Source organism: Henckelia pumila, chromosome 1 (genome assembly GCF_033568475.1).
Source record: "Henckelia pumila isolate YLH828 chromosome 1, ASM3356847v2, whole genome shotgun sequence".
NCBI classification, from domain to species: Eukaryota; Viridiplantae; Streptophyta; class Magnoliopsida; order Lamiales; family Gesneriaceae; genus Henckelia; species Henckelia pumila.
Window position 1 is genome coordinate 88084408 of NC_133120.1, and position 18486 is coordinate 88102893.

The window sequence follows — 18486 nt, forward strand, 5'->3', positions numbered from 1 at the left end:
ATAAATTCTTAAATAAACATATAATTAAATACTAAAATTTTCTTGACAAAATATCTAAAAATAATATTTTTAAGGCTCATAAACTCATAAAATATTTTTGGCTAAATATTTCGGTATCTCGTCCGTCCACGGTCCCGTCTACGCGATCAAAACAATTAATTTCCATAAATCACGAAAATCACTAATTTTGGGTTAAATGCTAAAATAACTTAAATCATGCATATAAATCACATAATAACACATAAATTCATTTAACCCTTATTTTAAAATTAATTTCTCCTAATTATGCATGCGGATTTACGTATTAAAATTTCTGGGTGTTACCTCGGTGAAGACGGAGTCCGGTTCCAGCAGCGGCTGCGCCGCCGCGCTTGTGGGGTGCCTGAATCTCTCCAGCACAGCAACTACAGAAATCGTGAGGAAGAAACGGAGCAACCTGTCCAGAATCCGGTCCGGTTTGAGAGCGGCTTGCGGTCCGGTTTCGGAGATGTCGGATTCCATGATGAACCGTAGTAGGAAGGGTACCCCCCACAGGTCTCCACTTTACTGATGTTTGGCGAGGGCAATTTGGGAAAGAAAAATGGCCACCCAAACTTTTGAATCTCTTTGTCCTTTTGTAGGCCTGTGATCCATTAAATACACAGTTTTTGAAAGGGCTTTCTACTCTCTCTTTCTTTTTCTTGGCAGTGGAATATCAAGGGTTTGGGTTTCAAAATTGAACTCAATCGGTTGAAAAATATTAAGTTTCGGCTGTGGAATGAGGTTAAACCGGATTAGACCCGAAACCTGGTTCGATAAAAGTAATTGAGTTCGGGTTTGGGTTGATTTCGAGTCAATCCGAGGTCGGGTTGATCCGAGATGATCTGAATATTTTTAATTATATATAATTAAATCATATTGACTATATATTTTATTTTTTGAAAAAAGTGATGTGACTATTAAACGTACACAAAATTATTAAAAAGTTTTTTTGTTGTACAGAGAATACAAGAAGAGAGGACTTAGAGGAATTCATCTGTTAGACTTGGATGATTTGGGATAAAAGATGTCGGATTGTATACAACAGCGAGTCCAGAGATGTAAGACTTGATCCCACAAATGCATCCGATTTCTTAGAAAACCTAAACATGTGGCTTGTAATTATACTTTCTTCTTGAATTTAATGATCTTTTTTTGGCAGGATTTTACGATTGGGTAGGTAAAAATATTAATGATGGATATAATGTCCTGAAATTCTTTATAACGTTTTAAAGTTTGTTTAATTCTTTGCGCAGTTTCATAATGGTCCTCACCAACGAACAATGCGGAGTCGAATTTGTTGATTCTCGGATACGATGTCATTTCTTAAAATCTCTCTTCTTATTCAAAATCTTTCGAATTAATTGGATCTTTTTCCACGTTCATTCAAAATTGTAATTATTATGAATTGGTCTTTATTATTAAATTTACTTTTTAAAAAAATTGAATTTAATAATTCTTATAGAAGTAATAAATATCTATATATCTAAGTGAGTATATAGACTAACTTTCGGTAGTTGGCAAGGCCAATATATCAATCATAGTCATAGTCCAATTTTCAAAATAAATTCAACCGATCTCATTCTTCTCTTTTCATCTCGATTTCCTTTGACTGTAGAAGAATATGTGGAGTTGAGCCACTAATTCTGTCTTTTTTTTGTTAACTTATTCATAATTCACTGCTAATATACTATACAAATGAGACTTCTATTATTTTGGTTGAAATCTCTCATCTGATTCAAAATTGCGGTGCCAGAAATACGTCAAGGAAAGGTTCGACGAAGTTGCCTCAACGGAAAGATAATCTATCGAAGACAGGTGGGACGACAGAAAAAGAGCAGAGTTTGTCCCAGAAAATGAAAGCGTCATATTTTAAAATAAGAAAATCAAAAGTCTAGATTACGATGTCTATGTACAACTGAACCAATGACTTTTTACACTATTTCAGAAACCCAAATAAGGAAACCAAAAGTCAATCTAGAATGTCTATGTACAACCAAACCAATGACTTTTTACATTATTTCAGAAACCCTAAGACTCAATCGGAATCAACATTATATCCAAACTCGTTTCTCTCTTTTTGCAGACAAGCTACAAGGGAAAGCTTGAATAATCGCACCCCATTTACAAACCCGTTTCGAACAAGTGGATTTCACCGCCACCTGACCAACTTAGATTGGACGTAGATGTCAGTTTTCGCGATGAAGACAATTGATGTGGTTTAGGAGGTGTGATTCGTAATCATGAAGGCAAGATTCTAGTGGCTTTTGGATGCATTATTCAAAGATCGGACTCAAAATCATCCATGTTTACAAAAAAAAAAAAAAAAAACTTCAACAATTAACTGTTACTTTTGGTTCTATTTAGGCAGTGCAAGTTGTCACAGGACCAGGGGTGGAGCTAGAAGTAGATACGAGGGGGGGCCAATTAGGGTTGTAAATGAACCAAGCCGGCTCGCGAACTTTTCGATCCGGCTAGAAAAAAATATTCGATTTGGATTCGAATTTTTCAAACTCGAGCCGAACTCGAACATGTTTGAACTATTAGTCGAGCTGAACTCGAGCCGAAAATATATTGTCCAAAAGCTCGCGAGCCTTTATTTAATATATATATATATAAAATATAATAAATTTATCGAAAATTCGCGAGTAGCTCGTTATTTTCGAATCAAACTCGAACTCTCTATCGAATCAAACTCGAGCCGAAAATTAAAAAAATTTCGAGCTTTGAACCGAACTTCGAATATCTCAATTCGAACTCGAGCTCGAACTCAAATACTGAAATTTTGTTATAGTTCAGCTCGGTTCGGCTCGGCTCGTTTACAGCCCCAAGTCCAATATCAAACTCGAGAAAGATCAAATATTTATTATATATAACAATAAAATTTTAAATATATTATATTAATATCAAATATTACATCAACATTCATCATAAAAATATATAAATATATCATTATTTCTCGAATCTATTAGAATTTAAATATTCTCTTTGCAAATCACGAATATCGTCTACAACTACAAGTGAACTATATCAGCTTTTCGAAAATTTGATTATCAATATACACCAGCAAACAATCATTAATAATTTCACCTTTCATTATATTATGAAGCATAATTATGACTATATTTATAATATAATTACACATTTAAAAAATAAAATAATCAATATATTTCAAAATACTAAGAATCCTCTCGAGTACATATTAGAAATAAATGAAACAAATAAAGTTATTTTAAAAAACCCGTAATAAAACATTAATGACAATGGAATTTTTTTTAAAAAAATGTCTCACAAAAATTTAATATCTTTCAAGAGAGTAAAAAAATAAAATAAAAAAACACCTTTTATTTTGTAGCCTTTAAACAAGATGGAGAGAAGAAAAGAAAAAATTAAATTAAATACCAAATATTGCATGAAAAAATTGAGATCGACATTACATATATTATGTTTCTCAGTTTTATAAAATTAATTCAAATAAATAAAAAATATATTACTATTTTGAGATTATAAATAATTATGTAAATTTTTTTGATGAAATAATAACAAAATTACAACACATATTATATACACATATATAATAAACCTAAAAAAAAAAAAAGTTGTGCCGAGGGGGGTGGGGGGAAGCCCCACTCAATAACGTGCCTCTGCCCCTGCACAGGACCTTCGAGATTTTTGAGTTATGCTGGATGATATGCGTCAAAGATTATTTTAATGAGTTATGCATTAGATATTATTTATATTTCTCATGTAAGGATAACGACTAATGTTGTAGATCACTTTCTTGTGAAATTCACTTGTTCCTCCCCCAAACCTTTATTTGGGCGCCATAGAGTTTTCTGTCTTGGTTAGTTAATATTGCAACGATAGACAAAAATTTTTTTTTCAGTACACAGACAATTCTATTCATTAATAAACGTTACAAGTTTTCTTCATAAAAAAAAAATACCAACCTTTCACACTTAATAAGTTAATATGTAAGACACACACACACATATTGTTCCAAATATATATATATATATATATAATATGAAGGATATTGATAATGATATGCGAGAATGTTTTTTTGATGCATGCAAAAAAATACATATATATATATATTATAAGAATGATATTGATAATGATACGCGAGAATGTTATGTTGATATATGCAATATGTCATAGTAAACTACATATGATATATATAATTATTATGAGTTGGATTTGAATGACGTAGGGTCGCAAACCATAATAATATAGATAAAAAATTTTATGAGACGGTTTCAAGGGTCATTTTTTTTAGACGAGTATTTTATATGAGTTATCCATTAAAAAATATTACATTTTATGCCAAAAATATTACGTATTATATATATATATATATATATATATATATATATATATATATATATGTAGGATTGACTCGTCTCACAGATGATACCGATTCACAGAAGTGTTTCTCAATAATATAATATTACTATGAGTTGGATGTAATTTACTTGAACTGAACTTAATAAGTCGTTATTTCAAAAAAATAAAATAAAATAAGTCATTACAGAAAAAAAAGAAGAAATTAATAAGGCATAAAAAATATTTTATTTTATTAACATTCAAACAATCAAATAATTTGACGTTATCGTTGACTGTCTGAGAAGTTTAAACCTACCGACGGAGCTTGTTCTTCAGCCAACACTTTCATGGCGGCCGTGTCAGCACATTCGACCCAACTACGTTCATCCGCGGTGCCGAATGATCCCATTCCCAAAAGCAACAGCATCAATTTAAGCTATGTGAAATCCTCAATTCGCCAAAGGAGATTCGCAGTGTGTGCTCTGAGTGCAAATGACGATCATAAGCAGCACAGCGACGCCGTTCTCTCCGTTTCGGATACTCCCACTGCCACCAATTCCACCTCCAGACCAAGGTATTATGGTTATTTCTAATCTCTGTTCCCAACTTTTTTTTTTCATCTGTTCGATTTGAGATTATAGAAACGAATTGGTTAGTGGTAACCCGTCACTAACTGCTGCATTCGTTGTTGCCTATCTTTTGCTACGAGCAGAAAGTAGATAGATTTAGATAAATGGCGTCAAATCATGGGATGCATTCGAATATATGCCGTCACAAAACTATGATTGTGGCGTTCTGTGAAGTTAAAATGTGTTTATATTGGTAGGACTACAATAACTGTTTCCTTTGAGAAGAGATTAACGTTGGCTCGAAGGAAGTTGATACTTTGTTGCTAGAGGAGGAAGTTGACTCTTGAGAGCAATATTATGAGCCTGTTTGGTTTAAAAATACACTTTTCTTAAAAATTGTAGTGTACAGTTACAAAAGTAGTATTAAAAAACACTTTAAAAAGTTTTTTTTAGAAGCTAGTACTAGTATTTATAACTTTTGGGCTTTTGTTTCCAATGATATTTTAAGGTAGTATTTGAGAGAGCTTTTAGGAAGCACTTCTCAGCTTTTTCTTAATAAAATTTTGTAAATTTTGAAATTTTTGTTAAAAAAAAGCTGAGAAGTGATTCCTAGAAGCTCTCCAAAATCCTACCTATAAGTAAAAAGCAAAAGCACTTTTACGAAATTTATCCCAAAATCGCTTCTGTTTTTTTTTTTTAAAACTTAAAACTCTTAAAAAAGTTGAACTCATTTAAACATTTTTTAAGTTACAGCTTATCTATCCGGTCTATATCTTCGTATTAAAGGACTCTCTTGTTCTCTTTATGATTCTCAGAATATAGTCGTGTCAAATTAAACATTATTTGATTATTTTCGTCTGGAAGAGGTGGAGTTTTATGTACTTGTTTTCATTTGTTTGCCCCTTGCGGTCATCAACTCTTCTGCATGAAATCATCATGTTTTCTTGGATTCTTTTTCATATGTCATCAAGTCTTCTGCATGAAATCATCATGTTTTCTTAGATGCTTTTTTTTCACATGACTAAACTGTAAACTGACTATCAGAGACGCATATTCAGGGTAAAACGTCACACAATTTCAGTGTTTGTTGGTGATGAAAGTGGAATGATCAATCGTATTGCTGGAGTTTTTGCTAGGAGAGGATACAATATCGAATCCCTTGCAGTTGGGCTAAACAAGGACAAGGCTCTCTTCACAGTAGTAGTATCTGGGACTGAAAAGGTTCTACAACAAGTTATGGAACAACTTCAAAAGCTCGTGAATGTATTGAAGGTCGTGATCTTTTCTTAATCTTCCATGATATTTTTCATTTGACATGCCCTTCATGCTACCATACAAGTCAATCTTGACCGGATGTTCAGGTGGCACTGGACTAACTATCTTTTTCCTGACTTCATTTAATATCTTATTGATTACTGCTGTCTTCTGTTAAGTGAATTCTTGATCTTTTTATGTCAAGTTTCAAATAAGGCTGCCATATTCATCATAAACACTTTTTAAAGATCTACATTTATTAGAAATTCTTCTTCCATTTGATTTCTAATTCTTATGAAGATAACAGGTTGAAGATATCTCAAAGGTACCCCAAGTGGAACGGGAATTGATGCTGATTAAAATCAACTCGGATCCAAAATATCGAGCAGAGGTAGTTATACTAGGTTGAAATTTCTGTACTACTTTAATTCTTGTTGATAATTGAGTAATCTCACAGCCATCTCGTTTCTGTGTGTGATCGACAAATTTTATGTGTTTCTTTATTTTCTATTCCAGGTCATGTGGTTGGTGGACATATTCAGGGCAAAAATTGTGGACATCTCGGATCATGCATTGACGATTGAGGTGATTTCTATTTCAGAGAAGTATATCTATCGCATTTATCATGTAGCAGAATGACAGTAGCGTAAGCTGCCAACTATGTGCACCAACCTATTTGGTGGAGTTGTTTTAAAATTTCTTGTTTTGCTTTATGTTATATCTGACATAGTTTAATGGATAGATCAGGGCCCAGGTTTATTTTTGTCTATAATTTTCTTTTTGGTGCCGGATTTTAATGTCTTATCATCAATCAAATGCTCTTGGTAGAATTTGCTATTATTCTTGTGACAGTGTTTTTGAGATACGCTAACATGTATGATTGGAATGTTATCAAATTCTCGACGTAGGTAACTGGAGATCCTGGGAAGATGGTCGCTGTCGAAAGAAACCTGAGAAACTTTGGAATAATAGAGATTGCCAGGACAGGAAAGGTGAACAAAATGAATAACAGAGAGAAAATGTTTGCTTTTCTGCTTGATGTGATCTGATGTCCGTGGTTTCGAATTTAGATTGCCTTGAGAAGAGAAAATATGGGGGAATCTGCTCCTTTTTGGAGGTTCTCTGCCGCTTCGTATCCAGATCTCGAAGATGCAAGGCAAGTTGATACTGTTTTGAAGACTATAGAGAAAATTCCAAACGTAGAATCCGATACATCTGTAAAGGTATGCTAGTTTACTAATTCTCTGTGTCCATTCTGTCCGCTGATGTTGTTTTGATGTTAACTCGCCTTCTACTACGGGCTTTGAGATCTGACATGAGTATCCAATCGAGTTTCATGGATTTTGAAAATAAGACTTGGTTGATTGGAAGGAGTTTCCATCAAGTTTATGCCCGATCATATAAAAATTTATTGTCTTATGGCTAGGATAGTAGTATGTGCCGACACGGTTGTTTTGGAAATATATAAGAAAGTTCGCTATATTAAATTTACCACCAATTTGGTTTTACCAAAGCCTTCCCGGTAGATATTTTTTTGGTAACCTAAGAAGGAACCTTGTAGAAACCATCTCATTCTTTTCTATATCAAAACTGTGGGAAGAACTAACTTAACTTGAAAAATGCTCAAATTATGGGAGTCTTTAGCTAAATCCACTTGTTTATATGGCGGTGGGGCTATGTCTATGATTTTCACATTCCAGATTTTGGATTATTGCCATTGTTTTCGGTATTGTGGTATGCCCTTATTACATAGAATTGATGTTTCATAAATCATATGATTTTCTGCTTTAATATTCCTTCGAACTTATATTGGGAATAAAAAAACTTAAAAGATGGCCATCTGGTTTAACAATATAGATTTTTTCTACAGACGTGACTCGGTAGTGTTTAACCATTTTTTAATACTCAAGAGCTTAATTCGTTTTGCTATTCTCGAACTAAAGGCCTACCTTCTCTGTCTATTGTTTTGAAGGGAGATGTTTACCCTGTGGATGCTTCTGGTGACTTTTTTGTCAATCAAGTACTTGATGCTCATTGGGGAGTACTGAATGATGAAGATGTAAGAAATTATCATAATCTTTGTGTTTGACATTTGTTTCCCATTCTGATTTTTGGTCAGCGTTTATTCCCCGTGAAACATACAAACACCTTAACAGACATATGGATATGAAAGATACAAATCTTCATTAATTTGAATGAGTTGAGGTAAAAGCGATCTTTTTGGTACCTGCAGCTGCTTAACTTTTTCACTTGAAACTTGCAGACTAGTGGGCTTCGCTCACACACTCTCTCCATGCTCGTCAATGATGTTCCTGGAGTTCTTAACAATGTTACAGGGGTTTTTTCCCGAAGAGGATATAATATTCAGGTGCTATGTAATTTAAAATTTTCTTCAGAGTTAGATCTTTTGTTCTTTAAGATTTGTCTTATTGATGGTTATTTCTGTCTTATTCTCGCATTGGTTTCTTATTTCTAGAGTTTAGCTGTTGGTCATGCTGAAGTTGAGGGGATATCTCGCATTACCACTGTTGTTCCTGGTACAGACGAGTCAATTTGCAAGTTGGTACAACAACTTTATAAATTAGTAGATGTACACGAGGTGAGAGCATTGGATAGGTGGTGAATTGCAAGTTTTTAGTGGAAATGCATTTTTTTAGTTATTCTGATTGCGGCAATGGTTTGAATGTTGCTGTCAATGTAGTGTTAGATGGATGATAATCTCTTTTTAAATCTAAAAGGCTGGTTTGCCTGCTTTTCTAGTGCAGTAGTGTTATTGATGGAGTTTTGTTTTCTTACTCAATCAGTTATGGGCTTTCATGTTCGCCATTTGCTAAAATGTCCATTTGGAGCCACAACTTTTTTATTTGGTTTATTGTTTTGGTCGTTTAGATATTTGTTCTTTTAAAATTCATGGGCTTTCATGTTCGCCATTTGCTAAAATGTCCATTTGGAGCCACAACTTTTTTATTTGGTTTATTGTTTTGGTCGTTTAGATATTTGTTCTTTTAAAATTCATGCTGTCTTTTTGTCCTATAAAAATGTTTTGTGCTTCCATAAATTTCTCCATGTAATTGTGTGCATTATATGTATATTTCCCTTGGATCTGTTAGTCTGGTTAGTAGCATGATGGTTGCTCCGTAACAAAGTTGAGAACTGCCCTGTTTCTGTTTTCCTTAATCAAGCTTGCTTCCAACAAATGACTTGATCATAAAATTTGTAATTTCAGGTTCGAGATATCACACATTTGCCTTTTGCTGAACGAGAATTGATGTTGATAAAGATTGCGGTGAATGCTACTGCTCGACGTACTGTTCTTGACATCGCTAGTATATTTAGAGCCAAAGCTGTTGATGTCTCTGATCACACTATAACCCTCGAGGTAAAGGATTTTTGTCAGCTTGTCATCTCAGTCTACCATAATTTAATGTTAATGATGAGGAATATGATATCTTTAGCTGTTTACTGGAATTCACCAATGGATCAGTGATAAATCAAGCCTCAGTAATATTTAGGATGCTGTTGGGCACTTACTGGATAATTCTCCCTTAAAAGTTCTTGCCGTAAAATGAGTGCAAAGAGGGGTAATTTCTGAAGCTTGCTGGAGCTTGTTTAATTGCATTGGACAGCAAATGAGGAGTATTACTTTACTCATTTCCAAAACCCAGCCTCGTCATATCTATTCCTGACTCATAGCTGAGAGCAAATACTTATCCATAAAGTTGTGAACAACGTGGAAGTTAACTGTCTTATGGATTATGTTTGAAATTTCTTGTTCTTTTCACTTTTCAGCTTAATTTTACTTCTTCTGTAATTCTGTTAATGTTTCTTCCTGTTCTTTGTTCCAGCTCACTGGAGATCTTGACAAGATGGTTGCCTTGCAAAGATTGTTGGAGCCATATGGAATTTGCGAGGTGCATATCTTTTATTCGATCGAGGCCCATTTTGCAGACTTGATTGCATGTAGCGTAGCTCCTGTATTTGTTTAGTTGAACTGCATCATGATGACCAATATTACAAGCCATCTGAACGGTTCTAAGATTGATTTTTACTTTGTATGCCAATGAAGTAAATGTTTTTTTACTAAATTAAAGTTCTCTGGTGCGAGGATTAGGATAAACTTTTTTGCTTGATAGACTGGCCTGAAATTAAACATCTATTTCATTCCTACATGCAAGTTTTAGAGAGAAACTTCTTACCCAAATTGTACTAACCAAACTAAATTTGCTCCCAATTTTGTAGGTGGCTCGAACCGGTCGAGTGGCACTGGTACGGGAGTCCGGGGTCGATTCAAAGTATCTCCGAGGATACTCTTACCCAGTGTAATTTCAGAGTTCTTGACGTCTGCTGTGTTTTTGGATGCACACTTGCTCGATATAGACTTGGCGCACTTGTACATACGTGGAACAAATAAAGCCTGTCGAAACGTGAGTCAATCCTAAAGAGACGGATTGTGTTTTTTAAAGTCATGAAATGTTTTGCATTTTCGTTTTGTGCACTTGCACACCCGATATAACTCGATCTCAACATCTTGATCCTATAAACCATCATGTATTTGTTGTGATTTGAGCACAAAATCTTTTTCGTTACAAATTGATAAGCTCTTGGTAGATAAATTTCAATATAGTAAAATTAGGCTTTGCTTTTAACACTCGTGTTTATGTTTTAGACTATTAACTACAAGTTTGTGCGTTAATCTACCATCTTTTGACAATTACCACAAAATGGGTAGCACAAGATGCAATTTGTTTTTTTGTTAAAGTCCTCTTAGTTTCTAGGTATTGTCCAAATTAAATTAGATGTTCCAAAAGGTTAAAAATCTTGAATGTGGTAAATTAAATTTCAACACGGACGTGGGTCATGGACTCATGCCCTCCGGTTAAACCAGTAACCGAAGGACAAGATCAAACTTTCCGTTGAATGCATGATATCCCTAACAATTCATAACTACCAATTAAAAGGGAATCACATTACATAACAAAGAACTCATCAGTTCTTGCATAAGAGAACAAGCGACGGAGATGATCATCTCAAACAAATTTACTTTTAAACCTAATAACTTGTTGAGCTATGCAGCGAGCCACTCGATTTGTTGAACGCGACAAGAACTAGTCAATGTTTCTTATTTTCTTTGATGAGATCGTGCAAGCAGGTCTGTCTATGCTGCCCTTAGGGTTGACTACCCCAAGGGCAGATCAATGGTCCAGATTGATCTGCAAATCAAATCAATTGATCTGCACATCATCTGGGACCGTTGATACTGCCCGTTTGCTAGCATAGAATTTTCCCGTGTAAGCATTGCAATCTAATTCTAAAGAGATGCCTAAGTAGCATGGACGTCGGTGAAAAAAACATATGCTTAAGCATATTTGAATAAACATATAATTGGTCACCTCACTATCATCCAGAACTCATAAACTTTTAAAATAGGAATCCAAACATTTTCTTTCAAAATCATACTCAAAATCAGGGTTTTTTTATTAAATTAATATATAATAAATAAAAATTAATAAAAATATTGCATTTTTAAAAACTTTATCAATTTAGTGTAATCCGGGACAGACTGTCCCGGATTTAGTTATAATATTAAAAAAAAAAACTCAGATTAAATCGAGTCCAAAAAAAATCGGCTAGACCGAAACTGCTGGTCTAGCCGATTTTTTTTTAAATAAAATGAATAAGCTGTCTTATCGGTCATTGTGACCGATAAGACAGCACTCTGAATCCGGAGCAGCCTGCTCCGGATTCAGAGACGCGTGAATGCATTGATAAAATCAATGCATTCACGGACTTCACGGGCTTATTGATGCATGTGAGTCCCTTCACATTCCAATTATTGATGCATATATTTTGTCCGTGTATCCTCTTCCCTTTCCATTCTATTCGCTTATATATTCGAAATCCTCGATCATTTTTTTCATACTTTCTCCGTCTTTGTTAAAAGGTAACCATTTATATTTATGTTTAATTTTTAGTTTATTGTAATAAATTTATTTTGTTATAATGTATTTATTTAGTTGTATATTTTGTTCTAATTTTTTAAAAATATTGTCAGGTTATAATTTAATTCGACGGTTGAATTTGTCTTCGTAAGCAGTTAACAGGTAATTATTGTAATTATTTTCTTACGATTCTATTATTTGTTAATTTTGGTGAAATATAAAATTTAAAATGAATTTAATTTAGTTACAAGTTTTCTTTACGTATTTTATGCTTAGTTAAAATAGAATTTATAATTTTATTTAATTATCTTAAGTATAGAGTAATTAATTTATTTATTTTAAAATTATAGCGACACAATTTTTTGATTTTATTTTATATAGACTATAATTGTTTTTTGTTTTGCGTGATCTCTGCAATATTATATGTAAGATATAAGATACATTTGTGAGTTGTTAATAGTAAACTAAAAATACATAATTAAATCTATTTAAGAAAAAAATAGTATGTGAATAAAACTTCATGTATTAAAATCATTAGTAAGTATCATAGTATGTGTTGTTTTTTTTTAGTTATTTAACTTCGTAATGATTTTTTCAAAGATTATATTTTCAATTATAAAGAATAAAATGATTAATTATTATTATATCAATTAATTAAGTAGATATATACGAATTAATTGTTTGAATTTAAGAATAAAATATATTATAATACAATTAATAATTTTGAATGTTAATAATTATTTCGACAAAGAATTATTAAAAATAATTAAAATTTATTAAATTATAGTAAAAATTTAAATATTATATTATTTATTACATTTTTACTAATTTTAATTTCCTAACCCAAAGAATAACTAAAATATATAAAAATTTTAAATTTGATAATAATATAACGAAATATGTATTTATTGTAATAATTATATATTTAATGTTAAATAAAGTTAGTAACTATCACAATATTATTGTCAAAAAAACAAATATATTATAATAATCAATAATAATAAAAATAGTTGCTGGATAATAATTACAGTAACTACAAACTTAATTATATTATAAATCTAAATTAATTATTAAATAATTTTTTGAATTTGTAAATATTTAAAATTGAAGAGTATTGTTGGAAAAAAAAAATTTGTCAAGATTTTTTTTTTTTGCTTACTTCTCTAACCTCGTTTAAATTTGAAATTAATTTATAATATTAGACAAAAATCATTAGTAGGCATGAATGTGTGTGTGTATTTTTTTAGTAATTTAAGTGTATAATATTTTGTTAACATATTATGAGTCGAATCACAAATAATAAATATTATATTAACCTTTAATTAACATCATCAACAAAATATCATTTGCTGCTAATGAAAAATTGCATAAATGTAAAAGTTTTTATCGAATATGTCATCAGTTATATTTGGATATTAAAAGTAATTTAATTTATATCCAGATTTTATTAATTGCAGGATGACCGAAAATGTAGATAATGTGTTGTACTTGCAAGATAAACATATTTCGAATAATATCAATGCCGAGAATATGGATTCACTAATACCTCCACGTCGTTCCGATCGTTCTCTATGGGCATTGTACAGTGAAGGAATTCACCATCGTGTTCGCCTATGTTTGGCGCGCATGGGTTTTTATGGTATCTTACAGTGTGGACCAATAAAATATTATGATCATCACTTGCTTACAGCCATGGTAGAGAGATGACATCGAGAAACCCACACGTTCCACCTTCCCGTAGGCGAGACCACGATAACCCTACAAGACGTGGCAATGATTTGGGGTTTGAACATCGATGGCATTCCCATCACTGGTGTAGATACCGCGTACACTAAAAATGAGTTGCAGCAACGCTGTTTATATTGGTTGGGTTTCATGCCCGAGGATAATAAAATCAAAGGTGGACACCTTTCCCTCGGCGCTATACGAAAGCACTGTCTTGATCATATGATTCAGGATGACATCACAGATGACGACGTTGCAAAATATTCTCGTTGTGTGGCATTACTGATTATCGGTGGATGTATGTTTCCGGACTCAGAAAGTTCTGCTGTAAAGCTTATGTATTTACCATTTCTTCAGGACATCGATAGAGTGAATACATATAGCTGGGGCTCGGCTGTATTGGCCTATCTTTACCGAGAATTATGCAACACATCCATGGAGTCAAAAAGCGATCTATGTGGGCCTCTCCAAATACTTCAGGTACAATTATACTTATATAAAATTTATATATGTTTTGGTTAAATTGTTGTTATGGAAAGTGTATATTTTATATCGTTGCAGATTTGGGTGTGGTCACGGATTACACTTTTAACTGCGGATAGGGTACAACAAAGTCATCTGGCATCGGAGCAAGTTGCCGATGTGCTTCAGGGACTACCGTTCCCACCTTATGGCGCAAAGTATTCTTCATAGGCACTTAATTTTTAATATGATTCTATTATTTATTATCAATGTCCTATATTGTCTGCTTATTCATATCATAGGTGGAAGCGTGGGTTTTCATGGGTGCACACTGTGCGTCATTCTGTTCGTGTAATGAGAGATAAGCTTGATAGGATGGTAGACGGACAGGTAATTTTTGACAACACCTATTACTATAAAAATATTTTATAAATTGTTTTAAGATAAACATGTTAATATTTCTACTTTACTTTTTCGACAGTTTAAATGGACCGTATATGATATGGAGTCACCAGAGTTGTCTATGTACCTTGAGGGAGATAGAAATCTCCTTGTCGATCTGCATGTCCTCTGATAAATTTTGATATTATTGAAATGCACCGACATATAAAAATATTTATGTTCTAAAAATATTTTGTTACTGAATTCTTTTCTTTTACAATATATATTTAAGTTTAGTACAAAATTTATATTTAGATATAAGTTTACGTACAAAACCTCATTTAAATATTCACGTTGAATTATAAAATCTATATACATATTTAATAGTATACAAAGTGCATTATTTTCTATTAAAATGTATAGTTAAAATATTATTACTAAATCTTTTTTTAAAAAAATATAATTCAAAGACAATTATATGATTGCAAAATATTAACAATTAAGAGATTGCAAAATATTAGAATTAATAATAAAATTCTTATAAAGCAGATGTGCAACATAAGTAGAGTTAATATAAAACATTTGATATCCAAAGGATAAAATTTAAACAACGAAGAACTTATTTTTATGATAAATTAAAAATCTGTAGGTTGCATATCCACGTAATTATCTCTCAAGTGTCACCTACATGTAATGAGAACAAAGAAAAATATTAGGAAATTATTGAAAAATACGAAAACAACATAAATATAAATATTATATGGTGAGGAGTGATAAAGATTACATTAGTATATCGTTGAATTAAAAGTTACATAATTTAACATTATAGATCTCATGTTACATCCCACGTCTCTCTCTGCCAGAAGATTGATCCATTTCATTTCTAATGCGGGTCCTACGATCTCTACCAGCTCTTCTCCTCTCTCGTCGAACTGGATTGTGCTGTAATTGGAATGTTGGTTCTTCCCAATATTGTTCATCATGTACAGGGTAGAATCGACCATCATAAGTGTTCACATATTCGCTAAGTGTGTACCATGATTGTACAAGTTGTGAAGGATCTAGTCCAAACCATTTTTGATGCGCATATGACATGTGAACAAGGGATTCCAAATATTGTTGTCTTCCCACATGTGCAATCACGAGTAGAAATCTTAACAGCTTGTATGTGATGTTGGCTCCCCGGTCTTGCTCCTGTTGCAATGGATGCTGTCTGATCCCTTTGGTCAAATTGTACAACCCTATGTTCAATTGACTTTCTCGACCACTTCTCAAATTTTTCGCAAGCATAATCAGTCCAAGGTTGATGTTTTTCAATCATTTTTTAACTTCGGCCACGTCTTTGTATGAAATATTGCACGCATCGCTGTAAGGTCAACTCCACTATTGCGGTAATAGGGAGTCGTCGAGCTCCTTTCAACACACTATTTATACACTCAGACATATTTGTCGTCATTACCCCTCGCCTCCATCCACCATCATGAGCAAATGCCCATTTCTCTTTCGGGATTCCAGACAAATAATTGAAAGCTGCTACATTTTTTGATTTGATTGCTTCCATTGTGGCGTTGAATTTTCCTATTTGATGTTGTGTCCCTGCTTCCCAACATAAATCCTTCAGATGAATGTTTTTGAACCTGTTATTGAAATTAGAACACACGTGTCTCAAACAAAAACGATGGACACCACAAGGAGGTCTAAAGTCAGGGAGATCTTGCACCGCACTTGTTAAACCTGCATGCCTATCAGATATATGTCACACTCCTCTACAGCCTCGTATAACATATCGTGCAACATTACTTAAGAACCAATGCCAAGACTCGTAAGTCTCTTCATCGACCAACGCAAATGCCAGAGGTAACACTTGGTTATTAGCATCCAAAGTCACTGCAATGAGTAGTTTGTGCTTGTATTTCGTTTACAGATGTGTGCCATCTACACTGATTATTCTACGACAATGCGAGAAACCATCTACACACGGTTTGAAGGCCCAAAATACAAAGTTCAAAACTTGGGGATGGTCGTTTGGCCGAAGATGCTTCCACTGTACAATAGTTCCTGGGTTATAATTTGACAAAGCACCCATATATTTAGGAAGCAAAGAAACAGAGCTTTCCCATGTACCATATACGATCTCCACTGCTCGCTTCAAACTCTGCCATGCCTTAGCATACGATATATCATACCCATATTTTCCTTTGATACTCTCTCGGACATACTTGATCTCGTATGCAGGATCACAACGCACAATTCCAAAAAGTGTGCTTGCTACCATACTTACGTCAAGGTTATGGTGATCTATACCCACTTGGCTAGAAATGCATGTATGCTCCCCACCGTACTTCGTTATCATGAAAAACCCTATATTCTGTTTGAATGATGCTCGAAGTCCCCAACCACAGTTGCCACCTTCAGAAAAGTTCTTACACTTGATCTTCCATATTGTTGGAGAACTTTGGACAACAATATATTCACGTCTCGCAATTCGAACAGAAAAATCCTTCACAGATGCTATTAATTCGATTTTGTTCTTGAAAACCATTTTCACACAAAGTTCCGGCCTCTGAGGATCGTAAAACTTAGTCCGAGATCTAGATGATAGCCCAAATGTATCGGGAATTTGTTCATCATAAACTGTGTTGAAAAATTGAGGAATTTCGCGCATAACATGACCATCGCGAGGAAAATTATGTTCATGTGTTTCCCCACCATAGTTTGGGACCTGCGACGATGTGCCCTCGCCTTGACGTGTGCATTCATCAATTGGGTATCATCTTCACGTAGTGTGTTGGCACGGTCATCGTCTTCCCCATCATTTGATGCAGCATCAAGCTCACTATCACTACTCATTACATTGCGAGAACTGTCTGCAAACGGATCATGCACCTCTGTAATATTTCCTGCGATTGTATCCAACATATTTGCTCTCCTCATATGATGATCCGAAGGCCATGGATTTAAATCCCATGACAGTGTTTCGTTATGGACCAATCCATGATATTCTCCTGTTGGAACCATGATATGGTGATCCCAATTGCCAGCTGTATCAATTCCAGAATACAATTGCGTACTACCGACGCCAATGTGATGTGCAGAAGTTTGTGCCTGCTCATTGAAATCTATTGTGTTCATACCTTGTGTTATCTCTGGCATGAACGACTCATGATCACAACCTCTGACGTCGTAAGATACTGGAGATGATTCAACATACAGGTAAAAACAATGTAATAACGGCGAATCAAACATGAATTGCAGACTATCATCATCTGTGATGTACACATGCTCTTCGATATGACGAGACATCACTTCATAAGAATATTTTGTTGACAGTTTAATACTGAATTGCGGTGGGTCAATTTGTAGGAGACAATGCACTTCATCCAACAACTGAGAAAATGTAATAGAACGTGGGATTTTTGCGGGCCTAGTTGCTGGTATGCTATACCCGACCCTCTCATTGTGGACAACGACACAACCACCTATATAGAGCAATGCACTCACGACATCCATTTCTGTATTTAACAAAAAATATATAATATCAGCATCCTTAAAACATATATGCTACTACTGCTATTATTACTAATATTAGAAAGTAATTATCATAATTATTTTGCTATAAATTGTATTATTGGTTGATTAATTTTCTTCGGATTCAGACTTCATTTTTTTATTTTTTTGGACAGAAACCGTTCTGAAGACAAACTCAGGAAATAAAATACTAACCTCAATAGAGTAGGTATGATATTAAATCCAAATTCAACGAATTGGGCAAAAACCTGACAAAAAATTGAAATGTATAATCACAAGTCACA

At 33.5% G+C, this 18486-nt stretch overlaps 1 protein-coding gene across 2 annotated transcripts; it reads left to right on the top strand.

Moving 5' to 3' along the window:
- The first annotated feature begins 4626 nt into the window (after positions 1-4626).
- Positions 4627-10783, top strand: LOC140886938 (acetolactate synthase small subunit 1, chloroplastic-like). Of its 2 annotated transcripts, none has more exons than XM_073293883.1 (12): positions 4627-4918; positions 5972-6185; positions 6475-6558; positions 6684-6752; positions 7076-7159; positions 7238-7390; positions 8140-8226; positions 8431-8535; positions 8644-8766; positions 9394-9546; positions 10013-10078; positions 10407-10783. In XM_073293883.1, exons 1-12 carry the CDS (start codon positions 4692-4694, stop codon positions 10488-10490), a joined length of 1449 nt encoding a protein of 482 aa, XP_073149984.1. In that variant the 5' UTR covers positions 4627-4691; the 3' UTR covers positions 10491-10783. The 2 variants fall into 2 exon arrangements, with proteins under 2 accessions (XP_073149984.1, XP_073149994.1); XM_073293893.1 differs by having other exon boundaries at positions 6050-6185.
- The last annotated feature ends 7703 nt before the right edge of the window (positions 10784-18486 follow it).